The sequence below is a fragment of the Anastrepha obliqua genome, chromosome 1 (genome assembly GCF_027943255.1).
Source record: "Anastrepha obliqua isolate idAnaObli1 chromosome 1, idAnaObli1_1.0, whole genome shotgun sequence".
Lineage (NCBI taxonomy): Eukaryota > Metazoa > Arthropoda > Insecta > Diptera > Tephritidae > Anastrepha > Anastrepha obliqua.
Window position 1 is genome coordinate 3,221,423 of NC_072892.1, and position 26,822 is coordinate 3,248,244.

At 35.3% G+C, this 26,822-nt stretch overlaps 2 protein-coding genes across 4 annotated transcripts in view; one reads left to right on the forward strand and one right to left on the reverse strand.

Moving 5' to 3' along the window:
• Positions 1–19,651, forward strand: part of LOC129236389 (E3 ubiquitin-protein ligase Godzilla) — a 29,291-nt gene extending 9,640 nt beyond the window's left edge. For 2 of the 3 annotated variants that reach the window (XM_054870748.1, XM_054870749.1), the window contains exons 2-9: positions 5,486–5,957; positions 6,250–6,449; positions 6,537–6,637; positions 6,718–6,911; positions 13,352–13,544; positions 13,612–14,004; positions 14,151–14,286; positions 14,869–19,651. In XM_054870748.1, the coding sequence (XP_054726723.1) occupies positions 5,838–5,957; positions 6,250–6,449; positions 6,537–6,637; positions 6,718–6,911; positions 13,352–13,544; positions 13,612–14,004; positions 14,151–14,286; positions 14,869–15,331 (1,800 nt within the window). In that variant the 5' untranslated portion in view covers positions 5,486–5,837 and the 3' untranslated portion in view covers positions 15,332–19,651. The remainder of the gene's footprint in view (positions 1–5,485; positions 5,958–6,249; positions 6,450–6,536; positions 6,638–6,717; positions 6,912–13,351; positions 13,545–13,611; positions 14,005–14,150; positions 14,287–14,868) is intronic. The other variant, XM_054870750.1, reaches the window with a different exon arrangement.
• Positions 19,652–20,163: 512 nt separating this feature from the next.
• Positions 20,164–21,557, reverse strand: LOC129250786 (uncharacterized). Its single transcript, XM_054890382.1, has 3 exons — positions 21,242–21,557; positions 21,076–21,171; positions 20,164–20,999 (listed from the first exon to the last, which is right to left on the reverse strand). The coding sequence occupies exons 2-3, from the start codon at positions 21,162–21,164 to the stop codon at positions 20,510–20,512; spliced, it is 579 nt and encodes a 192-aa protein (XP_054746357.1). The 5' UTR covers positions 21,165–21,171; positions 21,242–21,557; the 3' UTR covers positions 20,164–20,509.
• Between the last annotated feature and the right edge of the window lie 5,265 nt (positions 21,558–26,822).

Here is a 26,822-nt window from a genome sequence, read left to right on the forward strand (position 1 = left end):
TCTGCACACGAAATCCCGTTCAAAACACAAAATTTAAGACAAGTTCTTTGTTCGATATTTTTATCCATAGTGAAAATCGCAGACCTGCGGTTGACTGATATAATTAAATTCCAAAAACAAGCTAATTGACAGATCACACTCAAACTCTGCGACAATCCAGGAAAAATATTCAGACATATGTGTAACGCGCGCTTTTTAAATGAACAATTTCCGATATTTTTTTGACAGAATGTATTAGGTCATTGGGTTTTGGAATGTACTTATGAATAACAAATTCTGGAAGGAAATGTTTGTCCTCTGAATACTCATACCAGCGCTTTGCGTTTGCCATTTCTTCTGCACATGAAATTGGATTATTATGTACATACAATAAGCTGTGGGATAGTGGAATTACTTAAGGATCCCGATAACTTTTTTATATTGTACCATATTTCCTTCGAAGTGGATGATGGTTTTATTGAGACCGTGACGTTTATAAAGCTTTCTGTTTTCGCATAAAATTAAAATTTGGCATTAGCTGTCTTATACTCCATGAGGTTTTGGTTTGATCGAAAACGTTGAAAAATGTACCACGCATCTTGCTCTATTTTACGTAGCTGGGCGATCTTCTTACTCCACCAGGTAACACATTTTGTAGAAAAACACGGGCAAGTTTGAATGAAGCCGCATCCTTGTTAACGTTCAGCCTAAGCGGTTGAAGTTGTGAGCACATAACACAAATTCGCTGAGATATCTATTTTATTAGGTAAAAAAGGATAAGAGAATAACACCACTAGGAGTCGGCTTGCTATTAATAATTTTGTTAAATTTATAAACGGAAGTAAATTTATTAACGCCTTGACTACTTAATTCACGCACTATTTCTTCGTCTGCAATTTTGAGACGCTGAGTTTAGTGAATTATGAAGCGAAAACTTAACTTAACTATGTAATAGTGGGGTTGCTAGCATTTTCTGTGCGATTTTTTGTCTATCCAGTAGCAAAAAGTTGCCGTCCCTGAGTTCAGAGATCGATAATATCTCTTCACTAATAAGTTGTATAACTCTATGAATAGCAAAACATGAGAAATCTGATATATTTTAATTTACATTTCTGTAGGCTAGTACTAGAAACTTAGGATCTGCCACCACCAAACTTGGTAATTTATGAAAAAGGGAAAAGTAAGTTCCTTTTTTTATTTTTTGTGTGGGGCGTCGCTTCTATTTGTGAGAAGCCATAGAGAGAGTCGCTGGAAACAGACAGCTGCACATCTATTGAGTCACGGACATAAGGGCATTGTAGGAAACGAAATTGTAGATGAGATTGCCATACCATTTGAACAAGAAAAGGACATACTGAAACCTTTAAATATGATTTACAATGAACGTCGTCGTATGGATAGATAGCAAGTAAAACAATCTAGCCACTTGCTCAACCGCGAAAATCATGTGCACACAGAATGCAGATAAACCCGCCAGATACGACTAGCCCTGTCCAGAAAAGAAAGCAGAACTATCGTAGGTATAATGACAGGCCACAACTTGCTAGCGCCATACGCATACAGGATAGGAATTACAAACAACGATAGCTGCAGATTTTGCAATGAACTGGAAGAGAAGGAAGTGTTAGAATACCTTCTATGTTCTTGCCCTGGATTAGCTAGAACCAGATTGAAATAGTTAGGAGCTCTACAATATGAGAAGTTAGAATGTCTCTCGGGGTTAGAGCTTTACTTAGATTCGCAAAAGACGCGGACGTATTACAAGATGTCTACCACAAAGAAACGTGAAGGTCTAGTTCCATCTGGTAACATTCAGGACCAAGCGATTCTCCCTATAATCGGTTACCCCGGGAGGCATTTTCATATAAAAAGAAAAAACACCAAAAGGAAATGGTATTGTATTTTATTAATCGAAAGTAAAAAAGGCAACGCTTATACTGAATAACACAAAAGAGACGCGCCTGATATGAGCAAACACCTTGAATCCTAGACGCTAACTGCGAGAGCACGAAAAGAATACCAGCAAGCTGAATTATCAGCTGTGTCGCCTAATATACAAAAGTATTCGAGCATGCAATGCTATCAGTTCACCACATGAAAATTAAGAAGAAAATAACTACTATTTTTTTAACATTTTCCACAATATGTATTAATTTTTTTACCAAATCTGGTCCTTAACGGTCCTTTCAATTATCATTAATGTTCATGCAATTTGCGTTAATGACCGCTTTACTTAATTCTATCTAAGTGGGTGATAACATTTTGCCTTTTGTTTTATGATTTGCTTTACAAATTCTGTGTTCGATTCGTTATTATTTTCATTTATACCCAAGGGAAATATAATGACTATACACACTATATTACACTAGGAAATAATAGCACTGTTCGAGATAAATATTTGTAATACATGCATATATAGGGTGTTCCGTCTAGGCTTGACACATCAGAACTTTGAGTAAATTTGACTTGCGTTTTCGATAGTATTTTATAAACGTCTGTGCAGTCAAATTTTATTGTGGAGAAATCGTGAAATTCTATTTTCAAAATAACTCTTCGAATATCTCTTAGCGCAGCATTTTGAGTGATGAGGCTAATTTCGCCGTCAGCGGAGTGGTAAATAAAAAAATATTCTGGGGCACTGAAAATCCTCTGTGTTGGTGGTATAGGCGCTACGAAATGTTTTGGTGTCATTCTTTTTTGCAGCAGGTGAAAGCCGTACCGTAAGTGTCAATAGAGACGGATATCGGTCCGTAGTCACCGAATTTAGGTAGGAAAAATTAGTTAGAAAATGATGGATTCCCGCAGGATGACGCAATATGCTACATGGCGCGGCAGACGATGAATTTACTCAAAGAAATGTTCCCTCTGCGGATACTCTTTTAAAACGGCAACTTCAACTGGCCTCTTCGCTCGCCCGATTTGACAAGCGCCGCACTCCTTCCTGAGGGCTACTTAAAGGGAAAGGTATATGTACAATAATAAACCTCAAATACTTGATATCCTGGAGGCTAATATTTGCTAGGATATCGCCATAACCACAAAAATGCTCCGAAATGTTATGAAAAATATAGAAAAAAGAATCGAAATGTGTGTCGCTGAAAATGGTGACCATTTTCTCGTTCCCACGATAATCGGTTCTACATTACTGGAACGATCCGGATTTACTATACGAGTATATGTGACCAAGGACTGTCACTCCAGCAGCACACCCCGTACATTTATGGGGATTGTTTTTGCGGCTACAACAGCAACCATCTTCTCTATATTATTTACGGTCAATGACCCAATAAATTGCATTACAAGTAAAATACAATTTTAAATGAAGGAAATCGAAATTGATGCATTTTTCACTAAAATATTCATAGTTCTTATGCGTCAAGTATAGATGAAACACCCTGTATTTTATATAGTATCTTTCAATGCTCTGTATTAGGTATGTCAATATTAGTTGTAATTGTTGACTCTGGGATCTCGAGTATATTTAATGTAATTTCGGACTGGACTCCGAGATTCGTATCGAGACAAATTTTTGAATTCCGTTAACATTCATTTTGCCTGTTTGTTTTTATGAAAAACTGTAAGCATTTGACAACGTAGTCTGGTAAAAGTTTTCACCATTTTTTCGCTTTATTTCAACGTTGAAATTAACATCGTTACGCTTATCTGATTTTGTAGCAAATTTCCGCAATTGAAGATGTCCTCGTCCCAATTGTTAAAAAAATGTAACAGCTTATTTTCATAATCCCCTCTTGATATCAGTATTGTGCCCTCAAGAAACGTTCGTAAATGCTTGAATAGGCGATAATGGTTTAGTGCTAGGTCGAGAATATTCTCATAAAATCTCATCTCTAAACTACTGGTGCGTCGTTAAAGGTGTGTGTCATCGTTTTGCTCGAACACAAAAGCCAATTCTGGCCGATCGCCTGCTTCAATGTGATTAGTTAGTGTCAGTGGACTCGAATTGATGGAAACAGCTACTAATATGCATATGATTTTCTTCCACTCCCAGTAAACACAGAGCAAAACCTTTTTAACTGTTAACCGGAGCTCGGTGATGGTTTACCTTTCGACTGCTGTTCTCGTATGTGACCCATTTTTCATCACGGGCCATCATCCGTTTCAAAAGTGTGCCTACTTCGTTGCATTTTTGCAAAGAACCGAAAGCGTGAATTATATTTGAAAGGGTATTTTCGCTTACATTAAGCTTCTTCGTGAGACCAGCCTCATGAAGTGTTTCCAATTGATTTTTTGACTAATCTTCGACACCACGATTGGGCTTACCAGTGTAGACCTCATCAGCGATGTCCATATTGATGTATACTTTTAACGGAAAATATTCAATTTTTTACTTCACCTAATAGTTTAAGGCACATCATTATTCGTTTCCAATTTAAAGCTTTACCTTACCATTATATTAGGTATTCTTGAAAAAAAAAGTTATACAAGGTTATACAAACGGCCAATCCGGTGGTGCTCACGCCCTGCAAGGTCTCGGTTGGTCACAGTCTGTTCGAGTCGAGCGCCTAAACGGCGTCCATATTCACACTGCTTCAACTCCACCAACACAATTATTCCACGCTCTAGCGGAGTACGAGAGTCGTTGAAAAGTCCTTGTAAAGTCAGATAGATGACATATCTGACGCGTATCGAAGTTATGTTGAGTTAGTAGCATCTCTTGGAAGAACACGCACCAAGTTTCAGCCAAATAGGTATATTTCTTTGTGTTTGGCATCCGTTTGAATCGAAGAAGTCGAGTGAAAAAGTCTTTTTCCATCACGACTACGCACCAGCACACGCCTAAGCATTGTGGCCGCGAAATCAATGGAAATGGGGTTCTCTAGACCTGGGGATCCGTGCAGTTTCGATTTTTGCACGGACTTTTCAATGGTCCCTCGTATAACGCTCCATTGCTTTTTTCTTGTTGTATGCTGCAGTAGTCTAGTTTAAAAATAAATAAATAATTGGCGAGTACACTTTCATGTACGGATATTCTAACCTTTGCACTTCCGAATGGTAGTCACGCACCAACCTATTCGGCTACGGCGGCCGCGTTCTAGTTCACAAGTGTCAAATAGGATTGACGCACAACGCCATTTGTAAAAATTATAACATCTTCCGATAGGGTGTCTAATTTTGCGCCACCTTGTGCCAGTAAAAACCAATTTTAGTTTTAAATTTATCAAAATGTCAACAAACTTACCAACAGCGGCAAAGCAGCTCACTTTATCGCATACTATTGGTCGGTTCTCGCGCCAGCCTTACACAATAATTGGTAAATATAACATTTTTACTTTTGCTTCAGCTGTCCGTTGTTGCAATTATGGTAGGCATTCGATTATAAATTTGTGATAATGCACATTGTTTTAAATGGGGTCATTGCCTTGCAATTGTTATATTATTTTTATTTTATTTTTTGATAAAAATGTATATATAAATGAATTTATAAAACTAAAAATAAAGCAACAACATATTTCAATAAATTCTCAAACCAATATTTATTCCTCAGGTTTACTGACGATACACACATCACAACCTGCGTCACCAATGAGACATGCAAAACGTATTGCAGGACAGCAGCGACAACAACACCAGCGCTTTCTGAAACGCATATATGATCCACTTTAAATCCGAGCTGTTGACTTTTGAAAAATTAAAGAAAGCAACAAGAGAAAATCTTAATGAAGTCTGATTAGCGGTTGCAGTGAATTCTCTAAAATCATTAGAAAAATAGAAAGCTACCAGAAGCCCCATAACCCCACTTAATCCCAAGTTTCTCAATTCTCCAACGATAATAATCTGAAAGAGCCTTGACGCCCGTAGCTCTTCGCCACGAATTTTACACAAAATTTTTACGAACGATGGAATCTCGAATGCGTTCCAGATGGTTACTGTTGGAATTCTTTGCGCTTTGTGGACTTTCGCTCTTTACACATCAGTCGGCGGCACATATACTGGTTTATAGAAGACTTAACAGTGTGGTAAATACGAACTATTTATGTGATTAAACCTCTGTTTTAATTTAAATAAATTTAAAAAAATGTAGTTATTTTAATTATTACGAATATTACGTTTTATATTATTATTTTTTTTTTTTTTTTTTTGATTTTGTTTTTTAATAAAAAAAAAATTTATATATATATTTTTTTTTTTAATTTTGGTTTTAAATTGTTTTTATTTTTGTTTTATTTAAATATTCAATTTTTTTTTCTTTATATATCTTTATTTTATTTTTCCCTAAATTTCTAATAACATTGTATTAATATTTTTCAGTTTTTCTCTTTTTCGCAGCTAATTGAAGAGTACAATGACCTGCCAGCACAATTTGGTCCCACTTTACCAGCGAATGGCATAAAGGTCTATGCTATACCAGCAGAAAATGATCATTACGCATGTGGGCCAATCAATGTGCCACCATCCCGCGATGGTGAAACTTATCCAAAAACTGCAAAATTTGTGTCTATAATAGAGAGGTAACTAAGTTTTGAATTTCGTTTCTCAATGCAATAGTGAAGGCTAATAATATTCAATTTTTTTCATTGCATTTTTTTACTTTTCAGAGGTGGCGGCGAAAATTGCACTTTTGAAAAAAAAGTTCGCAATGCACAGGCATCAGGTTACGATGCAGTCATCATATACAATAATAATGGCGATGATTTGGGTAAGTTCTTCGGATGATGATGTTTGTCATTTCTTCTTTTTTTACGTCTCTTACATCTCTTTTTGCTTCTTCTGTGACAGAGCAAATGTCGGCGAAAAATTCAAGCGGCATCCGCATACCAGCTGTTTTTGTTGGGCAATCATCGGGCATAAGTTTGGTGTCGTTCCAGACACCTGATGTGATATTGGTGATCAACGATGAGCTGCCTTTCAATATTAACACACAGTTGATTTTACCGTTTTCGATTTTAATTGGACTTTGCTTCCTCATTATGGTAATCAAATAAATTATAGCAGCTAATAATTGTATACACATATTTTCTGTAGTCAAAATTAGTAGCCACCACAGCGAATTGCTTTAAGATAGAATTTAGTTATGTATGCTTAGCTACCTACTTAATATTTCTGAGAAATCCCTACCTCTGTAATAAGAAACATAGTATTAGTTTGGGGAAAAAGAAATCCATTATTTTGCGTAAAATTTTGCTCAAATGGTTTAAAACTGTTTTATGGTCGATCTTTAGCTCCTGGGCGATGCAACGACCACTAACATGCCGGTCCACTTCGATTATTTCTGTGATTTTATCGACATTTCCGACGATGGGCCTGCCTGAAGGGAATCAACAAACACAAAATTGCTTGTATTTTCGCCTTTATCAAAGAAAAACTGTAAAATCTACCGAATTTTCCCTTTGTTGACGTCCATTCTTAAAACCCTGTGACTAACGGCTGAATAGAACAAACAAAGAACAGCAAAATAATTTTTTTACTGTGAAATGTCACCTTGGCAACGAGCATAAACTTGAAATTGTTTGATTGATATCAGGTCAGTCCATAAATTACACTGTGCGACAATTTTGGGGTCATCAAAATCAAACCACACCGGACCTTTGTTTTCTGAAAATATACCTATTCAATAGCAAAACCCTCGCTGTGTTTTTAAAAGTTAGCTCGATTTTTTTTTATAGCGTTTTGAAGTTTTCTATTTTCATGAGATTTTGGAGTTTTACCTGTACGCTAAATTTGACTTATAAATCGACCTTTGTTTGATTTAATCGATTTATTTTGTCATAGCTTGATGCAGAAATTTCGTACATGTACAAATAAACTTATTTTGAGAAGAACCTATATCTCAATACGCAATTTTGAATACCAAAATTTCGAAAAATTGTATGTTTTTACCATTTTTTACTGTAATTATGAAAATAATTAAAATTTCTCATTATTTCTTCTAGCAAAAATGTTGCAAAATGTACTAAAAAAGTCATTTATAAGATAAAAACATAAAACTGAACTTTAAGTTTGTTATTTTCTAAAAAAATAAATTTTTAACAAGATTTTTCTTCATAAAAATAATTTTTTTATGCTCTGCTTTAAATTTTTTTTAAATATCTAAAAACTCTGTAGGTAAAAATATTAAATAGATTAAGTAAAAAGAATATAGACTTGAATTCTTATATTTTTTTTTTTATTAAAATAAAGAATTTTTACGTACTAAAACCTTAGAGACGAGCTCTTTTCGACAATGATTGAATTTCAACATCATCATTATCCGAGTAATCAGATTCATCAGTAAAGAATTCCATGCCTGTCTCTTCTTCTTCTACCTCATATTCTTTTTCCTCCTGGTTACTCCATTTTCCTTCATTTTCTTCCTGGTCGTATTGAAAAATATGTTTACTCCACCAACATATTTCGGCTAGTATGGCACCTGGAGCTCGTTTTCCTCGGTATCTTGACTCAAATGGCATCGCAGTTTGATGGTAGCGCTCTCCTTGCTCATCTGATTCTGTCGACAATTGTTGACTAAAATAGTCCAAATGTTGGTGAAGAAAGTGAATTTTTAGCGACATATGGATCCCAATTTTGGAAAAAGCATTCGTCGCACAGGTTCTTTGTAATTTGGAGAACGATGTTTGCCTAAAATTCCAACTATTATTTCTTTTAACGATTCCCACGCAACGATTTCATTTTTATTAGGACCCTGTTAAAGTCTTCAGACTTTACCAATTTGCGAATGTCAGGACCATTTAAAACGCCTGAAAGAAATTAAATGATATATATGTGTGCATCTGGAAATAAATGTATCTCAGAATCTCACCATTTTTCAATTTTGCATCACTGATCTTCGGAAAAATGTCACGGAGGCAGGAAAACCCCTCATCCCTTTTAGCAACAACCATCAGGAAATTTTTCACAATTCCTAGCTTGATGTGAAATGGTGGCAAAATTATTTTTTTGGATGATACAAGTTCCTTGTGAATTCTATTGGCTGGCGTCTTTCTTTTCACTTTCATCTCTCATTTTCCAAGCGTTTTTTTGGTATTGATCCCCTTTGTAACGACTATCCCAATCACACAAAAAACACATGTGTTTAATGTAGCCAACTTGAAGACCGGTAAGCATAGCAATCACCTTCAAGTCACAACATACACGCCAATTGTGATTTTGATAATCGACCAATTTTAAAATGCGATCCATTTTTTCTAATGTTTCTTTGGTATCGGTTCCGTACGCAATTGGTACCGACGGCTTTGAGTTGGTTTTGTCAAGTAAAACAGCTTTTAAACTAAATTTCGAACTGTCAATAAATAGCCTCCAGTCGTCTGGACTGTATTTAATTCCAAAAGGCATTCTGCTTTGTTTTTTGTGCAACCAATTAACTAAGCAAACATAACAAGCTCTACACACTATGTTTGGCGCCCAAGGTACATTCAAAATAACTTCACGATCAAAATAATGTCTGTATGCCACAGTAAAATCATCACTGATTGATCCATGCTTTTCACTCGCTGGTGTGAAACGTCCACAACGATAGCAGAAAACGTTAATATTTGCAGGACAATTGTACATTTTTTATTTTCTTAATTCATAAAAAATTCACGTAAATGAAATTAATAAATTCAAATATGTTAACAAAACCGTATTGTTCACAAAATATTTAGCGCGTCAAATGTGTTTTAGGAGTTGTTATGCACGAACCTGATCTCGCAAGATTGCTGCGATCTTAGAACAGGTAAAATCGTTGGGAACAAATTTTGGAATTTCTAAAACAAACATTTCCTGATAAGACAGACTACTACCTTATTTATACTTTTTATTTTGGAATGTGTGCTAGCCACTTTTCTATGTACTTAACAGGCTAAAAGTCTTGTGAGACCAATCTTGCTTTTCACTACTCACGATCACATTTTGTTACATCCAATATTCATTGGAAAACCGTATCTGGAAAAAATACTAGCAAAAATAGAAAAATCTGAAAATGTGTATAACGGGTGGTTACGTATAAAATTATTTTCATAATTACAGTAAAAAATGGTAAAAACATACAATTTTTCGAAATTTTGGTATTCAAAATTGCGTATTGAGATATAGGTTCTTCTCAAAATAAGTTTATTTGTACATGTACGAAATTTCTGCATCAAGCTATGACAAAATAAATCGATTAAATCAAACAAAGGTCGATTTATAAGTCAAATTTAGCGTACAGGTAAAACTCCAAAATCTCATGAAAATAGAAAACTTCAAAACGCAATAAAAAAAAAATCGAGCTAACTTTTAGAAACCCAGCGAGGGTTTTGCTATTGAATAGGTATATTTTCAGAAAAAAAAGGTCCGGTGCGGTTTGATTTTTGATGTCGCACTGTGTTAGTGCGTTTTTTAAAGGTGGTTTTAAAATTAATAAAAAATATGTTTAAAGTATTTATTAATCAATAATATATTTTCCTTCATTATTTACAATGTCTTCCCAACGTTTAGGCAAATTTTTAATTCCCTGCTAAAAAATTGTTTGTCCTTGGAGCTAAAATACGCTTCGATATCCCTTTTTATAGCTTCTTTTGAGGTGTAGTTCTTGTTACTCATACGGGATTGAAGTCACGAAAAAAGCGTTTGAAATTGGCTGTCCCACTGTCTTATTTATTGCATTCGCTTAAATTTTATGATTATTACCTTTAGAAGCCAAAGCCGAATGGGTTGGTGCGTGACTGCTATTCGGTATGGCCCGGTGGCCATGAAACACCAATTGAGCGGTCGCCCCTCGGTATGAAATTTCGATCGTCCGAGTGTATTGCTGTCATTAAAAAGCTTCTCTAAACAAACCATCTGCCGTTCGGAGGTGGCATAAGACTGTAAGTTTTTTTTCAATTTAAGGAACAGCAACAAGATGCACACCACAAATAGGAGGTGGAGCTCATTCAAATGCTCAACAAAGAGCTTAAGCGCTAATTATTACTATGTATTTGTATTATTGTTTTTATTATCTTATTATTTTTATTGTTATTATTTTTTTAATATCATTATTTTTATTATTGTTATTATTATTATTGTTTATTATTATTATTATTGTTATTATTATTTTGTCTTATTATTATTTTTTTAATAACCTTAGAAGCTCTTTTAGTAGCTTTTAAAAATTTCCAATCTCGAACTTTCAGAACTGCCCCTTTGGTATTATGGATCTATGTATATGTAGTACATTTAATTTTTTGTATAAGTTTTAGTTCGACTTAAAGTGTTGTACAGTAAAAATTTTTCTAGTATTTTATTATATTTATTTTAATTACTTACATGTTTCCTGTTCAATTTAAATTAACACATTTTTTTATTTCATTTTTTTTTATTCGGTTTAAATTAAATGCTTTTTTATTATATTTATTTTATAATTATTTATTTTTATTTTATTTTATTTTTTTTTGTTTATTTTTATTTGTCTTTTTCTTATTTGTATATTATTTTATTTCATTATATTTTATTCTTTTTTTGTTATATTTTATTATTATTATTTCATTCTTTATTTATTAATTGCATTTACCTAGTTTATTTTATTTTATATATACCTATATATGGTGTATACGAATAAAAATTAATGAAATAAAATAAAAAATAATATATACAGTGAAACCTCCCACAAGCGGACACTCACGGTTCCACAATTTTCGTCCGCTTATGGGGGTTGAAAAAAACTCTAGGTTAAAATTACTATCCCACCTCTTTAAATAATTTTTTTATGTTCTTTTATGGTACGTTCAGTTTTTTTCATATTTAATGAAAAATATATATATCTATGTATGTACATTTTTATATTGGGAACAATGAGTATATTTATACATTTGAATATACATATTTGATTGAACATATTTATATTTTAGGCTTCACAAATTCATATACCGTAGTCTGTCGTAGATTTTCCTGTTTATGTTTCAGAAAAAGGTTTTCAAGATGACATTCTAAAGTCTTGGCGTATTGGAATCCAGTAATATCGTCGCTTAGAAATTGTTTAATGCGACGCAGTTGTTCTAATGCTTCAGGATATGACTTGATCTGACATTCATCCTGGACACATACATGATTTGAGTCTTCACTTTCTCCGTCAGATAATTCCTAAGTATTAATTTCGTCAATGACAACGTCAATATTATTGTCCTCTGTATTAAAACCTTCGTCGATTAACAAAAACTCTTCTGTATACTGACCTTGCTGATTTTCATTTAAAATCTTTATCAAAGCCGCTAGTGTCGATATGGGAATATCATCCTCTGCCTCGAAGTCAGGCTTTTTGAAACCCGGCTTTCGAAAAACAATTCTTAATTGTTTCTGCCGTTACGTTGTCGCATGAAGATTTAATAAAAAAAACAGTCTGTCCATTGGAATGTCTCCTAATTTTGTCAAAATATGTTTGATTATATGGCATCTGTAATGACACTTAAAATTTTGTATTATACCCTGATCGAGGGGCTGACAAACGGATGTTGTATTAGCAGGTAAAAAGATCAACTTTATGTTATCTAGTTTAATATCTCGAGGGTGAGTTGTAGCATTGTACAAAAATAATAAAATTTTTCTCTTCTGGCAGCCCATTTTTTTATCAAGCATTTCTAGCCACTCACACATAATTTCACGAGACATCCAAGCTTTCCGGTTTGACTTCCATTCCACTGGCAAACTTCCAATATTGCCTCTTTTAAAGGCGCGTGGGCATGCTGCTTTTCCGATAACCAATGGCTTTTCTTTATCTCCAACCATATTGGCACACAATCCTCGAAATTAACCTCGGAAGATTCCCCACATATTCTTTTGAAAGTCACATTATGATGCCTACGCCATTTCTCCAACCATCCATTTGACGCAGAAAAATTTTGAATACCTAATCGGCCAGCGATTTCTTTTGCTTTTTCCTTTATAATAATACCCGATATTGGTATATTTTGGCTTCTGGCCTTAACGAACCATTCGAAACTCAAATGGTCAATTTTTGAGCCATCCGCGTTTAAGAACTTTTTCTTTTTGTTGATGGACGCCCATCCATATTCTTTTAATATCTTTAATTTCAACTATTGTCTATCTACTATCTTTGTTGTCCGTGGATTAGAGTATCGCGTCCGCTTATGAGAGGTTTTTATTGTTTTCTTTACATATTTGTTCAGTGATATATTTTGCTTGTCCGTTACCGAGAGGGCCGCGTCCGCTTTCGAGAGGTGATTAGAACAAAAAAAATGAGAAAAAGTGTCCGCGTCCGGTTATTAGAGTGTCCGGTTATTAGAGTGGAATTCGTTCTAAAAACACAACATAAAGCTTGGTTCCTCAGTTTTTGTCCGGTTATGGGGAGTGTCCGCTTATTGGAGGTGTCCGCAGGTGTCCACTGTATATATATTTTTTCTTTATTTAATCATTATTTTTTATTCCTAAATAATTAAATCTTTTCCCCGCCACCCAGATCTGCTATATGATTTACAAATGTGTACGTGAAGAGCGTCGCTTACGTCGTCATCGCCTGCCGAAGAATATGCTCAAGAAACTGCCGATCTTGAAGTATACGAAAAATTGTGATCTATCGCAAGACACCTGCGTCATCTGTCTGGATGAGTTCGCCGAAGGCGACAAACTGCGTGTGCTGCCATGCAAGCATCGTTAGTTCTGCTAAGCCATAAAACTATACCACAATTCTCAATAACTATTTTTTCTCCCATTATCCAGCCTATCACAGTCACTGCATCGATCCTTGGCTTACGGAAAATCGTCGTGTTTGCCCCATTTGTAAACGGAAGGTTTTTACGAAACGCGAGTCACGTGTAAGCAGGACGAATCGACAATCTTTATTGGATAGTGTAACGGATACAGACGACGACACAACACCCCTACTACCGCCCGCACAGCCGGCAAGGGTCGGCAGTAGCGGCAGCAGTGCCAGTGCCACAAGCAGCAGTAGCGCGGCAGGTGGTGGTGACGTACGTAGAGCAGCATCTATTGGTGTTCGACGTAATGGTCGTAATGGTCGCAATGCAGCAACAACACGTCACGGCACCTTTAGACGTGCACCGGCTAGTGATGGCAATTATGTCACCGATGTGACTTCCGATGAAGATAATGGTGAGTTATAAGGGCGAAATTGTGGTAGTTAAAATTTTTAATACCCTGTGATTGATATAAACGTGAAATTAATGGATTAAGGAACATTTCTACAAAGTCAATTTGGTTTGAGCAATTTTCAATTTTCAATTTGTTTATCATTTTAGTATTATTGGCTCAAAGTTCCCCTGCACGCGGTGGACGTCGCGTAAATCCATTCGATCGTAGACCTAATTTACCGCCACATCTTGTCGAGCAACTGACCACAAATAGGCGTTCCTTCTGGCGCTTACCATTTTTCAGGTATGTGTGAATGTGTGCGTGTACGTGCTGATAAGACCACCGAAACATTCCCGCTTATTTTCAAAAATGTATGGGGAACAAGCATGATGGATTTACCAGGTCTGCTCTTTAACTATGATGAAAAAGAAAACTGTGAGGGAAGTTTCGGCTGCCACGTCACTTGGGAGATGCAGCCGAATTCTGCACGATCATTTCACACGTATTCGCACACTCGTCCAATCAGTCGTTGTTCACATCACTAACACAATCTCATCGTCAATCAAAATTTGCACAATCATTTCACACATATTCATAAACTCGTCCAAACACACATGCTCACAATCGTCCAATCAATCGTTGTTCAGCCGGCAACGAAGTGTCATTGATTAATTTTTGTGTTGATGTCACCAACACAGTCTCAGTTTTTTATAAACACATCCCAAGTGACGTAAGCCCATCAGCTATTCGCTCAGAGCCGAGTAACGGTCTGCTAAAGAGCACACCTCCAAAAATCTTTTCACCATACGTGGTGAATATTTAATGCTTTTACAACAAGAACTTATTTGCTCTTATTGTTTGATGAAATTTTCCATACACTTACAGATCCTTCCGACGTCATCAATCTATAAGCGTTGCAGCGCCTCCCTTTCTTGAGGATGGTGTGCCTCAGTCACTGAATAATGTGGCCGTCGCGATAGATGCGGCAACAGCAACACCACCACGACCACCACGGGCCACGGCTGTCAGCAGTGCACCTCAAGCTACCGCAGCAACTCTACCAGCTGCGTATTCTTCAAATAATATTCTCAATCCGAATTTAGCTGGTTCCTTTAAAGAAGGTGACGATGACGACGACGATGATAATGAGTTACCGCAGCAATCGATTTATGAGCCCGTCACAGTTGGCACGCAAAACGGAAGCAATACAAACAACAACATTAGCAACAATAACGACAACATTCGAAACAGTGACAATGGAGTGGGCGTACCACGACAACAACGATCGCATCAGCCCCAGCCAACAGCAGCACCGCCGACACGAACGCGTCGCACGCAACGCATATGAGTGTGAATTGGAATGTGACCAAAAACTACTAAAGCTATAACCAAATCAGACTTAGCCTTTGAAGGGGGGTGGGGCGTGAATGGTAAAAGTTTATCTTTTAAAAGAAATGGAACGAAGAAAGAAATTTGGGCGTGTGTGCAAAAGCGAACACGTCCGCAGGCGCAGCAATTGGCCACAGCGTCAGGTGCTAAAGTTGTGTGCAAATCCACAGCAAACGGTCACACCCATATGCTTTGTATATACGGTCACACACACACACAGCCACACAAACAAAAAAGTGCTTTGGCAGGCATTGTGCGACTCTGTATGTTAAACTATTGTAAATTACTTTAGTTTTATTGATTTTTAATTGTTTGATTAGAATTTTACAAAATGTGTATACATAAAATGTGATTTAATATTGGCTTCGATAATTTTACATGCATACATGCATACAATACTTAGTTATAGGTACATACGAATGGAACTTTTATCAAATAATTACTATGTACATGTAGAGTTAAGGAGTTGAGTAGCGGATGCAACGCACGAGCAGCGATAAAGAGACGCAAATGGTGAAACTGCAAACGAAAATTGAAAATATAACTCTGTTGCAAACAAAAAATAAAACAAAAACAAAAAATACATACGAAAGCAACAACTATTACAATACCAACATAGCTACCAAATTGTCTACATATATGTATATGCCTATAATAATCTAGATATCTAAGGAACTGTATGCAAACATATATACATATATATTTTTATAATTATAATTTGATTTTTAGTTATTCAAAAACAAACAAGCAATTTTTTTTGTTCAAAATTTCGTTGCTTTTTAACACTTTGACTGTTATGACTAATATATTAGTGTGGGAAAAAATAAATCCATACCCATTTTCTCGGTAGATGGCTGTAGTGATCGATATCTCGTAAATAATTTTAAGTTTATGCTCGTTGCCATGGTGACATTTCACAGTAAAAAAATTTGTTGCTTTTTTTGTTTGTTCCATTCAGTTGTGAGTTACAGGGTGTTAGCAATGGAAGTCCACAAAGAGAAAATTCGGTAGATTTTACAGTTTTTCTTTCATAAAGGCGCCGATAACGTAACGCTAATTATGTGCTGTAAAAGAAAATATCAATACAATCACCGAAATAATCGAAGTTGACCGGGATGTTAGTAGTCGTAGCATCGCCCAGGAGCTAAAGATCGACCATAAAACAGTTTTCAACCATTTGCGCAAACAGTTTTACATAAAAAATAGTGGATTTCTTTTTTTCTCAACCTAATATTTATTAGAGCACAATGTTTCCATTGGTTATCAAACTGGCAATCAGTTTTGAGTGACGTTTTTTCCCCATCCCGTAATCTTCGCCTAAAATAGATCTTTGAACTTTCTTGGTAAAATGTTATGAAGGTGCTTCATTCTTCTAAGTATGTTACTTGTTTCACCTTATTTACGAGGGTCGTTTCAAAAGTACATGCAAAAATAAAAATTAGTTAATTGTTTGAGGTAAACCTTTTCTATTTTTCCACATTGCCTTCTTTTAAACTTGTACACTTCATCCAACGTTTGTTGTTGTTGTTGTTGCTGCTGCTTAGTAAACCCTGTCAATGCGATGTAGTTACCGGTCGTCTTCGTCTAACTCATCTAACGGTAGACCCAGAAAATGTGCTGTTTCGACAGGTTGGGTCCAGTGGGAGAGGGGTGTTAGATGAACAGGTTTGATGGGGCATGTGAAAAGGTGGTTAGTGTCGTGCGTAGTGCTTTCAGATGCTGGACTTATGTATATTGGGTTTGACGTGGTCGATTCTGGATAAGTAGCAGTTTAAACTGCTACAGTAACCAGAACGCAATTGGGCCAAAGTTACGCGGGTCTTGTGGGGCAGTTGAAGGTCATTACCATGGCAGCCGGTTCTACGTGACCGGAATTACTCGGGGGCTTTCCTGACCAAGGGCTGCCCTGTCTAGTGCACCATACTTTACCCTTGCTCTTTCGCCCAACGCTTTTCTGGTGTGTGGGTACCTCCTCGTTTGGATAAAATCTTTCTGCTGGCCATTTCTGCAAATTGGGGGAAGAATAGTAGCCCGAGGGAGCCAGTCTGTAGAATATGGGGGATGCAAAAGTGAGTTGGAATACTCTCTTCATTAATTTAATTAATTTTTGAATGAGGCGTGAGCTGATACGTTGTCGTAATGGAAAAGGACTTTTTTTTTTGAAAATTACTCGACTTTCTCGATTCAAACGAATGCGACGCACAAAGAACTAGATCGATCTGGCTGCAACTTGGTGTGTGTTTTTCCAAGAGATGACTAAACATAACCTCGATACGCGCCAACAGTGTCATCTCGCTGATTTTGTTGCCGAGTTTTCAGGGAAAAACTCAGAAGAATGTTTGCACTTCGATCTTAAGATCTTTACAACAGTTAATTTCTATCAAAAACGTTTTCATCCAAACTAAAATTCATGGCAAAAATTTCTCACGCTTGGTTTTCACTTTAAAAAACAAATAAATAATTGGCGCGTACACATCTGTTAGGTGTTTGGGCTCTTTCTATTTGTGGTATGCGTTTTGATGTTCCACAAATGGATTGATCTACAGTTTTAAGCTGATTCCGAACGGCAAATGATTTTTTTGAGGATCTTTTTCAGGGCAGAAATGCACTCGAATATTTGCCATTGTCTGCCGAGGGGTGACCGCTATAAATTTTCTCTTACTCACTTTTAAATTATTCAGTCCTCACATTCGTTTCAAAAATAAAGATTCAAATTAAAGACGAATTTAATGATTAGCTTGTCACTAAAGGTTAAAAAAAATTTGCGTTGTAAGTTTCATGGGAAGCAAAAATTTTATCCACACCATTCAAAATTTAATCAGATTTGAATAAAATACTACCTAACTTGAATTAAATGTTGAAAAGCGCGTAAAATAAAAAAATATGATGGTCTCCCGGTGAGTATCGACAAAATTGGTTCGACAGTCAACGTGTTAAACTGTAGCGAATTGTCCGTTGGACACCTTTTTTAAGACCTTTGATTGAGCACCCGGGTTCTGCCTTTTTTCTTCCTTCGAGGATCGTTTTTAAACGGTTGTCTCCGTAAACAATAGAAAATTAAATGTTAGGAAACTATTTCGAAGCTCAAGTCGTTAACTATAATAATAATATGTTTAAAAATAGCTGCAGATGATTGGGATTTTTTTTTTTTTTGCTTAAAATTTAGAGCTTCAAACTTTTCGAAGAAACTGTCAGCGCATATTGTAATTCATTTCTCGAAACTCGAATTTATAAGAAGTATATGGACATTTTTTATGTGTATTTTTCTTGGCCGTTGCATGCCAGCAGCCAGTTCTGCATTCGATACCCCGCATTCAAATGATAGGCAATGGTAAAACTCCATGAAGCAACTTCTCGCAGAAACCAACTGCCGTTAGTAGGTAAAATAACGGTGTGGCCTAACACCTCTCAACAACGTAAGTGCCACACCACAATTATTTGTATAGCTTCTAAATTAGATCTCTTGATAAGTTTAATTTTTTCCATTTTACACATGGACCTCTACTACAGTCACATGTACACCTACACCTGAATTCGATAGCAAAGTTTAGTTGTCGTTGTTGTTGTTATTGTAACAGCATAAACATTCCCAACTTAAATGTTTGGGGTACGCAGCTGAACGTGGGAACGAGTAAAATTTAGTTTTTCAACTTGATTGTTTTATTAAAAGGTCGTTAATTTTTATTTTAAACGCTTAATATTTTTTTTCTCTATTTCAGTTCTTTTCGTATGCTACCGTTTAGAACCATTTGCAACTGAAAAGTTGATTTGAAAACTAATCACTTTTTTCAGCAAGCAACGAATCCACCTCAATGCATATTACACAAAGTATCGTATTTAATATATTATATAATCTTCTTATATGCAGTAGTCATAGCCTTCTCTGCTGCTCTATGAAACTTGCTTTCACGAACTTATCTTTTTTCTATTCTTCAGCTCCGCATTTGTTTTGTGATTTCTTTCTCAAAAGGTTTTTAAGGTTCTTATGTACAAGTACTAGAAATATTTCATTGCATAGAACATATGTATGTATGTATATGTAAAATACATATTTTAGATAATGTTTGTGATTCAGTGTATCCAATAGGCATAACTAAAGGTTGAAAAAAAAAAAACATTGTAATAAAACATAAATTAACTAAATAATGTTTTCACGGGTTTCCCAAAGAGCCTATTAAAAACATTTAATGTAAATTTAAACTCTTATTAAACAACAAAATACATGACGATAAATTAATATTTTAATCCACCTTAGTAAATGAGTTTCATTGATTGATGCACCAAAAATAAATGCACAGATGATGTTCGATTTAAGGTATGTTCCTGAAGTAGGGTAAAGTGAGAGAGCAAAAAGAAATTTCATTTTGAGGGCAAGTTGCAAGTTTTTACTGGATATATTTTTACTTGTGTGAATTTGCAAGTGAGAAATACAGCTGATCGCAGATAAAATTTATGCTTATTTGAATCCATATATTAAATAGGAATCGGCCAATGATTTAGAGGTATGTACGCCAGTCACTGTTGCTGCAGTTTCCGAAATACACATCGGAAGCAATGTAGGTATCTTTTAGTTATTAACTAATTTGGAAATATACTTTGCCCTGTCATAAGTTCTGTTACAAGTTAAGTCCGTTATAGATATGATATTGTAATGCTTTTGTTCAATGAAGTTTGTTTTATTTAATCAAAATCAACCAATTTTCAATTGAATTATAGATGTGTGTAAGTAGACGTCCACATAAATATTAATTCAAAATATTTAAAAGCCGAGAGGAAATAAGAGACTGAAAATTCTGAAAACTTTTGGATTTTTATTTATTTCATTTAGTTTTAATTGAATTTAATTTCGACGCAGTTACTACAACATAACATTTGTCATTTTTTCGTATAAAATCTAACTTACTCTATTATATGAAAGTTTGAAGCAAATTCTGCTTTACAAATTATCTCTAGCTTATTTACATAATAAAAAAGTATTTTTGAAGGCACTATTATGTTACACCTGTCAACCTGCCGCCTCTGTTGGGTGATATAAAATTCAAATGTAATGCGTTCCTCCATCTCTTCACCATGGTAAGGATTGGGTACCAACGCGTGACTTAAATAAATTTTAATCAACCCAAACCAGACAGTTCGTCTACTTTAAGTTTTTTGAATGAGGAATATTTCTACCTAAACGCTCGCTTTGTGTAAACCCGCTTTCTCTATCAGATAGTTCTTTTTCTACATTTTTTAGCTTTGTTAAAACTTCGGACAACTGATTTTTTAAAAAACAAATATATCTGCATTTTTCTTCTAAAAGCGACTTTAATTTAGAATTTTCGCTAAACAGGTCTTGGTTTCTAGCTTCAACAAACGCTAAATTTAAATTTTGATTCGAATCTGAGATGGATTCATGCAAACATAATTCGCCACTTTCACCACATGAATCCATGGGTTCTTCTGCCGCTTGTGGCGTAAAATGTTCAGTTCCTAATTCGATGGTCACTGTTATGTTTTGGTCTGGAACAGCGTCTGCCAACAACTTCTTTGATAACCTCATACTTTTGGAGAAATGGCGTTCACAGGCGTACAAGTATTTAGCATGCGTCTCGCCTACACCCAAGCGATCACGCCAAATTGCGTGTCTGCAGAATGAAAATAATAATAGAGAATAATACTTTAAGTGACATCGACATAACTTCCAAAATTGTTATCACTAACCTGGCGGCGTCTTTCTCCTGTATTGGGAAGTTGAAAACTCGGTGTCCTCCGCCACATCCCTGGACACACTTATTTTTCACTTTTGGCATTTGCGTGCTGCAATAACAGTATTACAATATATTTTATTAGCTCAAAACATCAACTTGGTACTAACTTTAATATTTACCTTATCCTTTTTTATTTTTCGCTCTTGTTTGAATATGAATTCCTTTAAAATATGTAAATCCCAACAATTTTCCACTAACGTTAAATAAAGCTGTTTATGTTGGTTATTTGTGGCTTCTTATTTCTGGCAGCTCGTCATTTCGTATAACATGTTTATTTGCTCATTGATTGGTAGTTTTGCAACTACTCAAACAAATTCCTGGGTGCGCTCTCAGACAAAAAATTATAATCTCGCAACTGGTTTAATGCTGAAAACAGTGAACACCGTACCTAGTCCCTTACCGCAGCCCCTAACGAGAACAAAAACTCATCCCCTGAGAACAACTGCGTTCTCTTAATTACATATTTACACAATACATCGGTTTGTGTATGTATGTATGTGTTTGGTTGTATCTACACAATGTTGCCATTAATATTTTTGCTTACACACTTTTTCACACATCCGCGTTATCAGTTACCATAGATAACTAGATGTGAAACTCTTTTTCTCGTGAGAGCGCTGAAAAATGTGCATTTTTTATAACATTTTCCAATATTGCCACACCGGTAGAAACATGAATTGGGTATTTTTGAACCAAAGGTCTGGAATTTTTAGTTTTCACGCCACCATTGAGGTTAATATTTAGTGTGCGGTTGCCCAATAGCCTTATATCACTCGTAAACACCTACATATACTAAAAATAAGCACAATCCGTATGAAATATGTACATAAATAAGCAAAAAATTTAAAAATTTATATGTAAATGAAATTATTTAAAACTTAAAATACAAAAGTAATTTAATAATAATACAGTAATGAACGTGAAAAACATAAGTTATAATTAAAAACACGACTTATTGCGATTTTTTAATATAACACGGAAATTGGGTAACAAAAAAAAAATTCTCAAACAACGAACAGAATAAGTTAAAGCAGATTACCTTTAATTTTTGTAAATTATCTCAAACACAAATTCAGTTCCCTTACCTACGCTTTTCAACCATAGAATATTTACGTATATAAAAATTTACATAAACCAACTTACAGTTTTCAATAAAATTACATTATGTACATAAGACTAATTAAAAGTAGAAGTCGAAAAGGATATAATGAGCTTTGGATTCTGCAAACTCACTTAAATTTAAATTATTACATTGCAATTGAATTAATTTTAAGACAAATAATTATAAACATTTCATAACGTCATTTTTCCATTAAGCAAAAACGAACTGTTTTCGTCTGTTATTTTTGGCGCGTTTCTTCTGGCAGTCTGCCATTTCGCCTATCAGCTGTTCAAAATCGCATAATGTGTGAGTGCTGCCAAGTTGTGAAACAAGTTCATGGGCGCGCTCTCTCTCAAAATTAAAGAGTTTCACATCTAGTTATCTATGTCAGTTACAATTTTTCATTGTTTAATAAACCAAAGCCAAAAACCAACAAATGCAAATAGTTCATTTATCTACACTGCGTTACAAAAACGAACTTTTTTCTTATGTATAAAATATAGAGCTCGTAGTCCGCCTGTGTGAAAAACTTTGGATCAATTTTTAACCCTTTTTCCGTGGCAGGCAGACTCGTGGAAATGTTTTTATTATGTAAAATTAAAAAATTAAAAAAAAAATTTATCAATTCTCAGATTTTCTTGAATTTTTTTTCCTAAAAAAAAATTTTTTTCTAAATTTTCGGCATAATTTGAAGGGACTCCAAGTTTTTAAACAACTTATTAACCTTTAATTTATTGTTTCATACAACACACTCTGTGCCGTTTGTGTGTTTGTTACAGTTCAGCATAATGCTGCAAACAGTCACCGACGTAAACGCAGTCCCCCACAGTCAGCTGTTACGATCAAACTAATGAGAGCCCCATGTAAATTAAAAATTATTTCCCTTCCGTATCGTAGTATCGTAGATTTTGTCGCAGGATTTTTGAAAATTCCTCTCAGGATTGCTCTCTCACCACACAGTGTTGCCAAACAGTACATTTCGAAATCATTTACAAAATAAACTTGGAAACATTTTAATTTTTGTTAAAATAACTAAAAAACAATGTTGAATAATGTTAATTATAGATAAATGAACTATTTGAACTTGTTGGTTTTTGGCTTTGGTTTATTAAACAATGAAAAATTGCAACTGATAACGCGGTTGTGTCAAAAAGTGTGTAAGCAAAAATATCAATGGCAACATTGTGTAGATACAACCAAACACATACGCCCACAAACCGATGTATTGCAAATATGTAACTGAAAGAACGCAGTGTTTCAGTTGAGTTTTGCTCAACTTTGTGCTTTTTAGGGGTTGCGGTAAGGGACTACGTACGTCGGTGACTGTTTGCAGCATAAGGCACAAGGCGGTGGAGAGCAGTTATCTGTGGAGAGAAGGAAGACGGTGTGGCCAACATCAGACCGTTAGCCGGCTCTTGGTGATTTCGAAGAAATGAGCTGATTTTCGGACCTAACAGAGGTCTGCAATAACTACGATTGTGTTGGGCATGTACAAAAAAGTCAGTGCAGCCACTGCCTATATTACTTCGTTGCAATCTGAAAAACGAGTACTAGTATGCAACTAATCTCACTTTACCCATTTTGTTTATATTCGCCTCTATCTCTCTCTCTCTGTCAAAAAAGTTATTTCAACAACTTTGCTTCGGATGACCAAAACTTGTAATCAAATTATGCCTACCGAAAACGCTGCTTTCTTTTTGGCGAATTTTACCAATGGGTGACGTCCGTACAGAAAATAAACAAACCTTGTATGCAAATGTATGCACTTACAGAGGATTTTATATTCTTGGCTGGCCACTCACTTTCTTTTTTGTACTGGTGCCGCGAGGCCAAGATTGGGAAAACGTAATCTTGTATTCTATCATACTTGTTCCTTGGCATCTATGTAGTTATCCGTGGTGAATGCACCCCGAAACACAGATTATTTCCCCGCACTTCTCAATAGTCTCACTTTCTCAAAGTTTGACATGAATTAGGCTAGTTTTAATTAAATATTTAAATGCCTTTACTTGATTCAATCTTTTACTTTTCATCTATTGTTTGAAAGCAGATGCGTTCCTACGTGTGCCCAGATGTATTGGTACGTTAGAGAGGGTCGTTCTGTGCAATAAAAATGACACATAATTTGTACCGAACATTACGCCCCTTCACTTGTGGGATATATCACACAGTCGGTTATAACAACATCTAAAAAATTGATAGAAACATGCATCCTAAAATTGTTATATTGGAGAGCCTTTTTTATGTTGACGACGAAATTATAGAATTGCAAATAAGTTTCGAGTTTTTGGATTATCTACGTTTCATTGACTTCCATAGAATATTGAAATATATGTACCTGCAGCAGAAGAGTTTTTGATAATTGAAATTACTTCCTATTTTGCAATCCGTAGGCCTGAACTCGATTTCTGTACATCTCTGAGTTATATTAGATTTCTTTGCCGAAACATTTTCCGATTTGTTTTATGGCATACAACTTAGAACTGAAAAAGCGTCTCGAACTAATGTTGCATACCTGCTTTCATATACGAGTACTTGTGTGTAGATATGTATATATAAGTACAGAATTATTATAAAAGTTTATAATTGTAGTAGTCCTAGTTGTTATACGACTTCCATCCTTTTAATTGTGTGAAAATCCAACAGCTGTTCTAAAGGTCGTCACTCTTATGAAGGAGTATTACTCTCGTTCTTTGATTGGGTTGGTTGCTCACATAGAAATTCCAGATATACTCTTATATGCAAAAATATAGGGTGGGCCTTCGGCTATGTTTTATTTTTAATGCTAAAAAAACAACACTTAACTTAAACTTTCCGATTAATTGTGAAATCTGACTTCAATGAAATGATGTTTCAGCTGGTCTTGTAGGATTCTGTTAAACCAATTTTTTAAGACCATGCTGGATCTAACCCGAAAATATAGGACCGCCGTCATAGAGAGGTCAAAAAATTTTTAACGATTAAAATCGTGTTTTTTAATAAATACCAGTTTGACTCTGTCGTAATTAACTTAAAATGTCTTTAACCACAAAAACAGTTATCAGCTTGTTGTGAGTTTAAGTTTAAGTGAGGAGACCGAGAAATGTTACAATAAATTAAGGTTCTAAGCTTTTTCTTTGTTGATTTGTTCTTTCTCGGCGGGTAAATTAACTAAAGTACGCAAGTTTTTTTATATTGCCGATATTTCCGTTTTCATATGAATTGTACTCTCTTATTTTAACGGAAACTAGTTTTAACATATCTATGATTGGAAAACTTTTAAAAACTGATTTGAAGATAGAATTTGGTTTTAATAAAATATGCTTAAACGTTGGACTATGAGTACAAGACATAGATTTCCAGAGCTCCAGGGTGTCCGTTGGCAGGTTTTAAATTCAAAGTTTTCAAAAAGATTGGTTTTACTAATTTTTCTGTTGTTCTTTCAGCAACTTAAATATCCCTGCTTAGTGTGGTGAACCCATCAGCAGTACCAGATCAGAGCGAGAAAGGTGTTTGGTGAGTATGTCGGTGTCGATTCTTGGATAGATAGGAATTTAGCCTGCTACAGCATCCAGACCACTAATGCTTGAATATTCGAGGGCGGCTTACACTGGAAGATTGGGGCCATAAAAAATGAGTATTAGTTAAGCAATCTTTATAGCCATCAGCAGATAAGTTAAGATAAGAAGGTAAGGATAAGAAAAGGCACAAAAACAAAGTTTTAAAACTGCTTAACGTTAAGCGATACAGTTGGAATGCTATGCTGTTCACTTAGAAAGAGGCATTCAGTTAGCCTACATAAGAGATCGTTTTTTAAGCATTCATTGTGTTTGGTCGAAAACTTCTTAATTCTTAATTCTAATAAAATGGAAAAGCAGACAGGTTTAAAGACCGAGAAAAAGGACAAATCGATATCCTAACCTCAGAGGGACTTTCAAATTGCCAAATTGCGAAACAAATTGGTTGAAGTCCGAATGTTGTGGATCTTCGCGTGAAATAAGGTGCCTCCTATAGTAAGAACTATAAAGGCAGAACCGCAATATCCTTAGGATTGCATCAAATACCGCCCTTTTAACAACAAAAATTAAAGAAATGGCAAATATGGCAGCTAGTAAATCCATCATTCGAAGCGCTATCTATAAGCACCACATCTGAAGCATAAAAAATGACAAAAAATATCTTTAAATCAATTTCGCAAGGAACACCGCCTCGATTTTGCAAGGGACCACATGGCTTGAAGTTTTGTTCCAAATTACGATGTCCCTGACGAAAAGATGGGCCGGATGGATACAATTAGAGCAAAGGAGGAAAAGTAGTTGAGTGGATATCACACCCATGAATGTGGTGTTATGGTATGGGGAGCAATAACGTACTATTAAAAATTGTGGACAACAAAATGACGAGAAACAGCTATAAAGCTCTGTTAGAGTCATCTTTTCCCGAGATTAGTGAAACATTTGGACCTATTAATTGGATTTTTCGACACACTTCAAGTGCGGTCAAAACTTGGATTGCGTCCCAAAACGTTGAAACTTTAGGATGGCCACCGTATTCCCCAGATCTGAACATTGTTGAAAATCTATGGGGATGGCTTACTCGTAAGGTTTATGAGATTGGGT

Bases quoted from the DNA above. Each gene is read 5' to 3' on its own strand.
- LOC129250786 (XM_054890382.1), bottom strand. From the start codon at position 21,164: ATGCCAAAAGTGAAAAATAAGTGTGTCCAGGGATGTGGCGGAGGACAC. The intron at 21,000-21,075 runs GTTAGTGATAAC...TTCATTCTGCAG, and splicing joins CAGGAGAAAGACGCCGCCAG to ACACGCAATTTGGCGTGATC.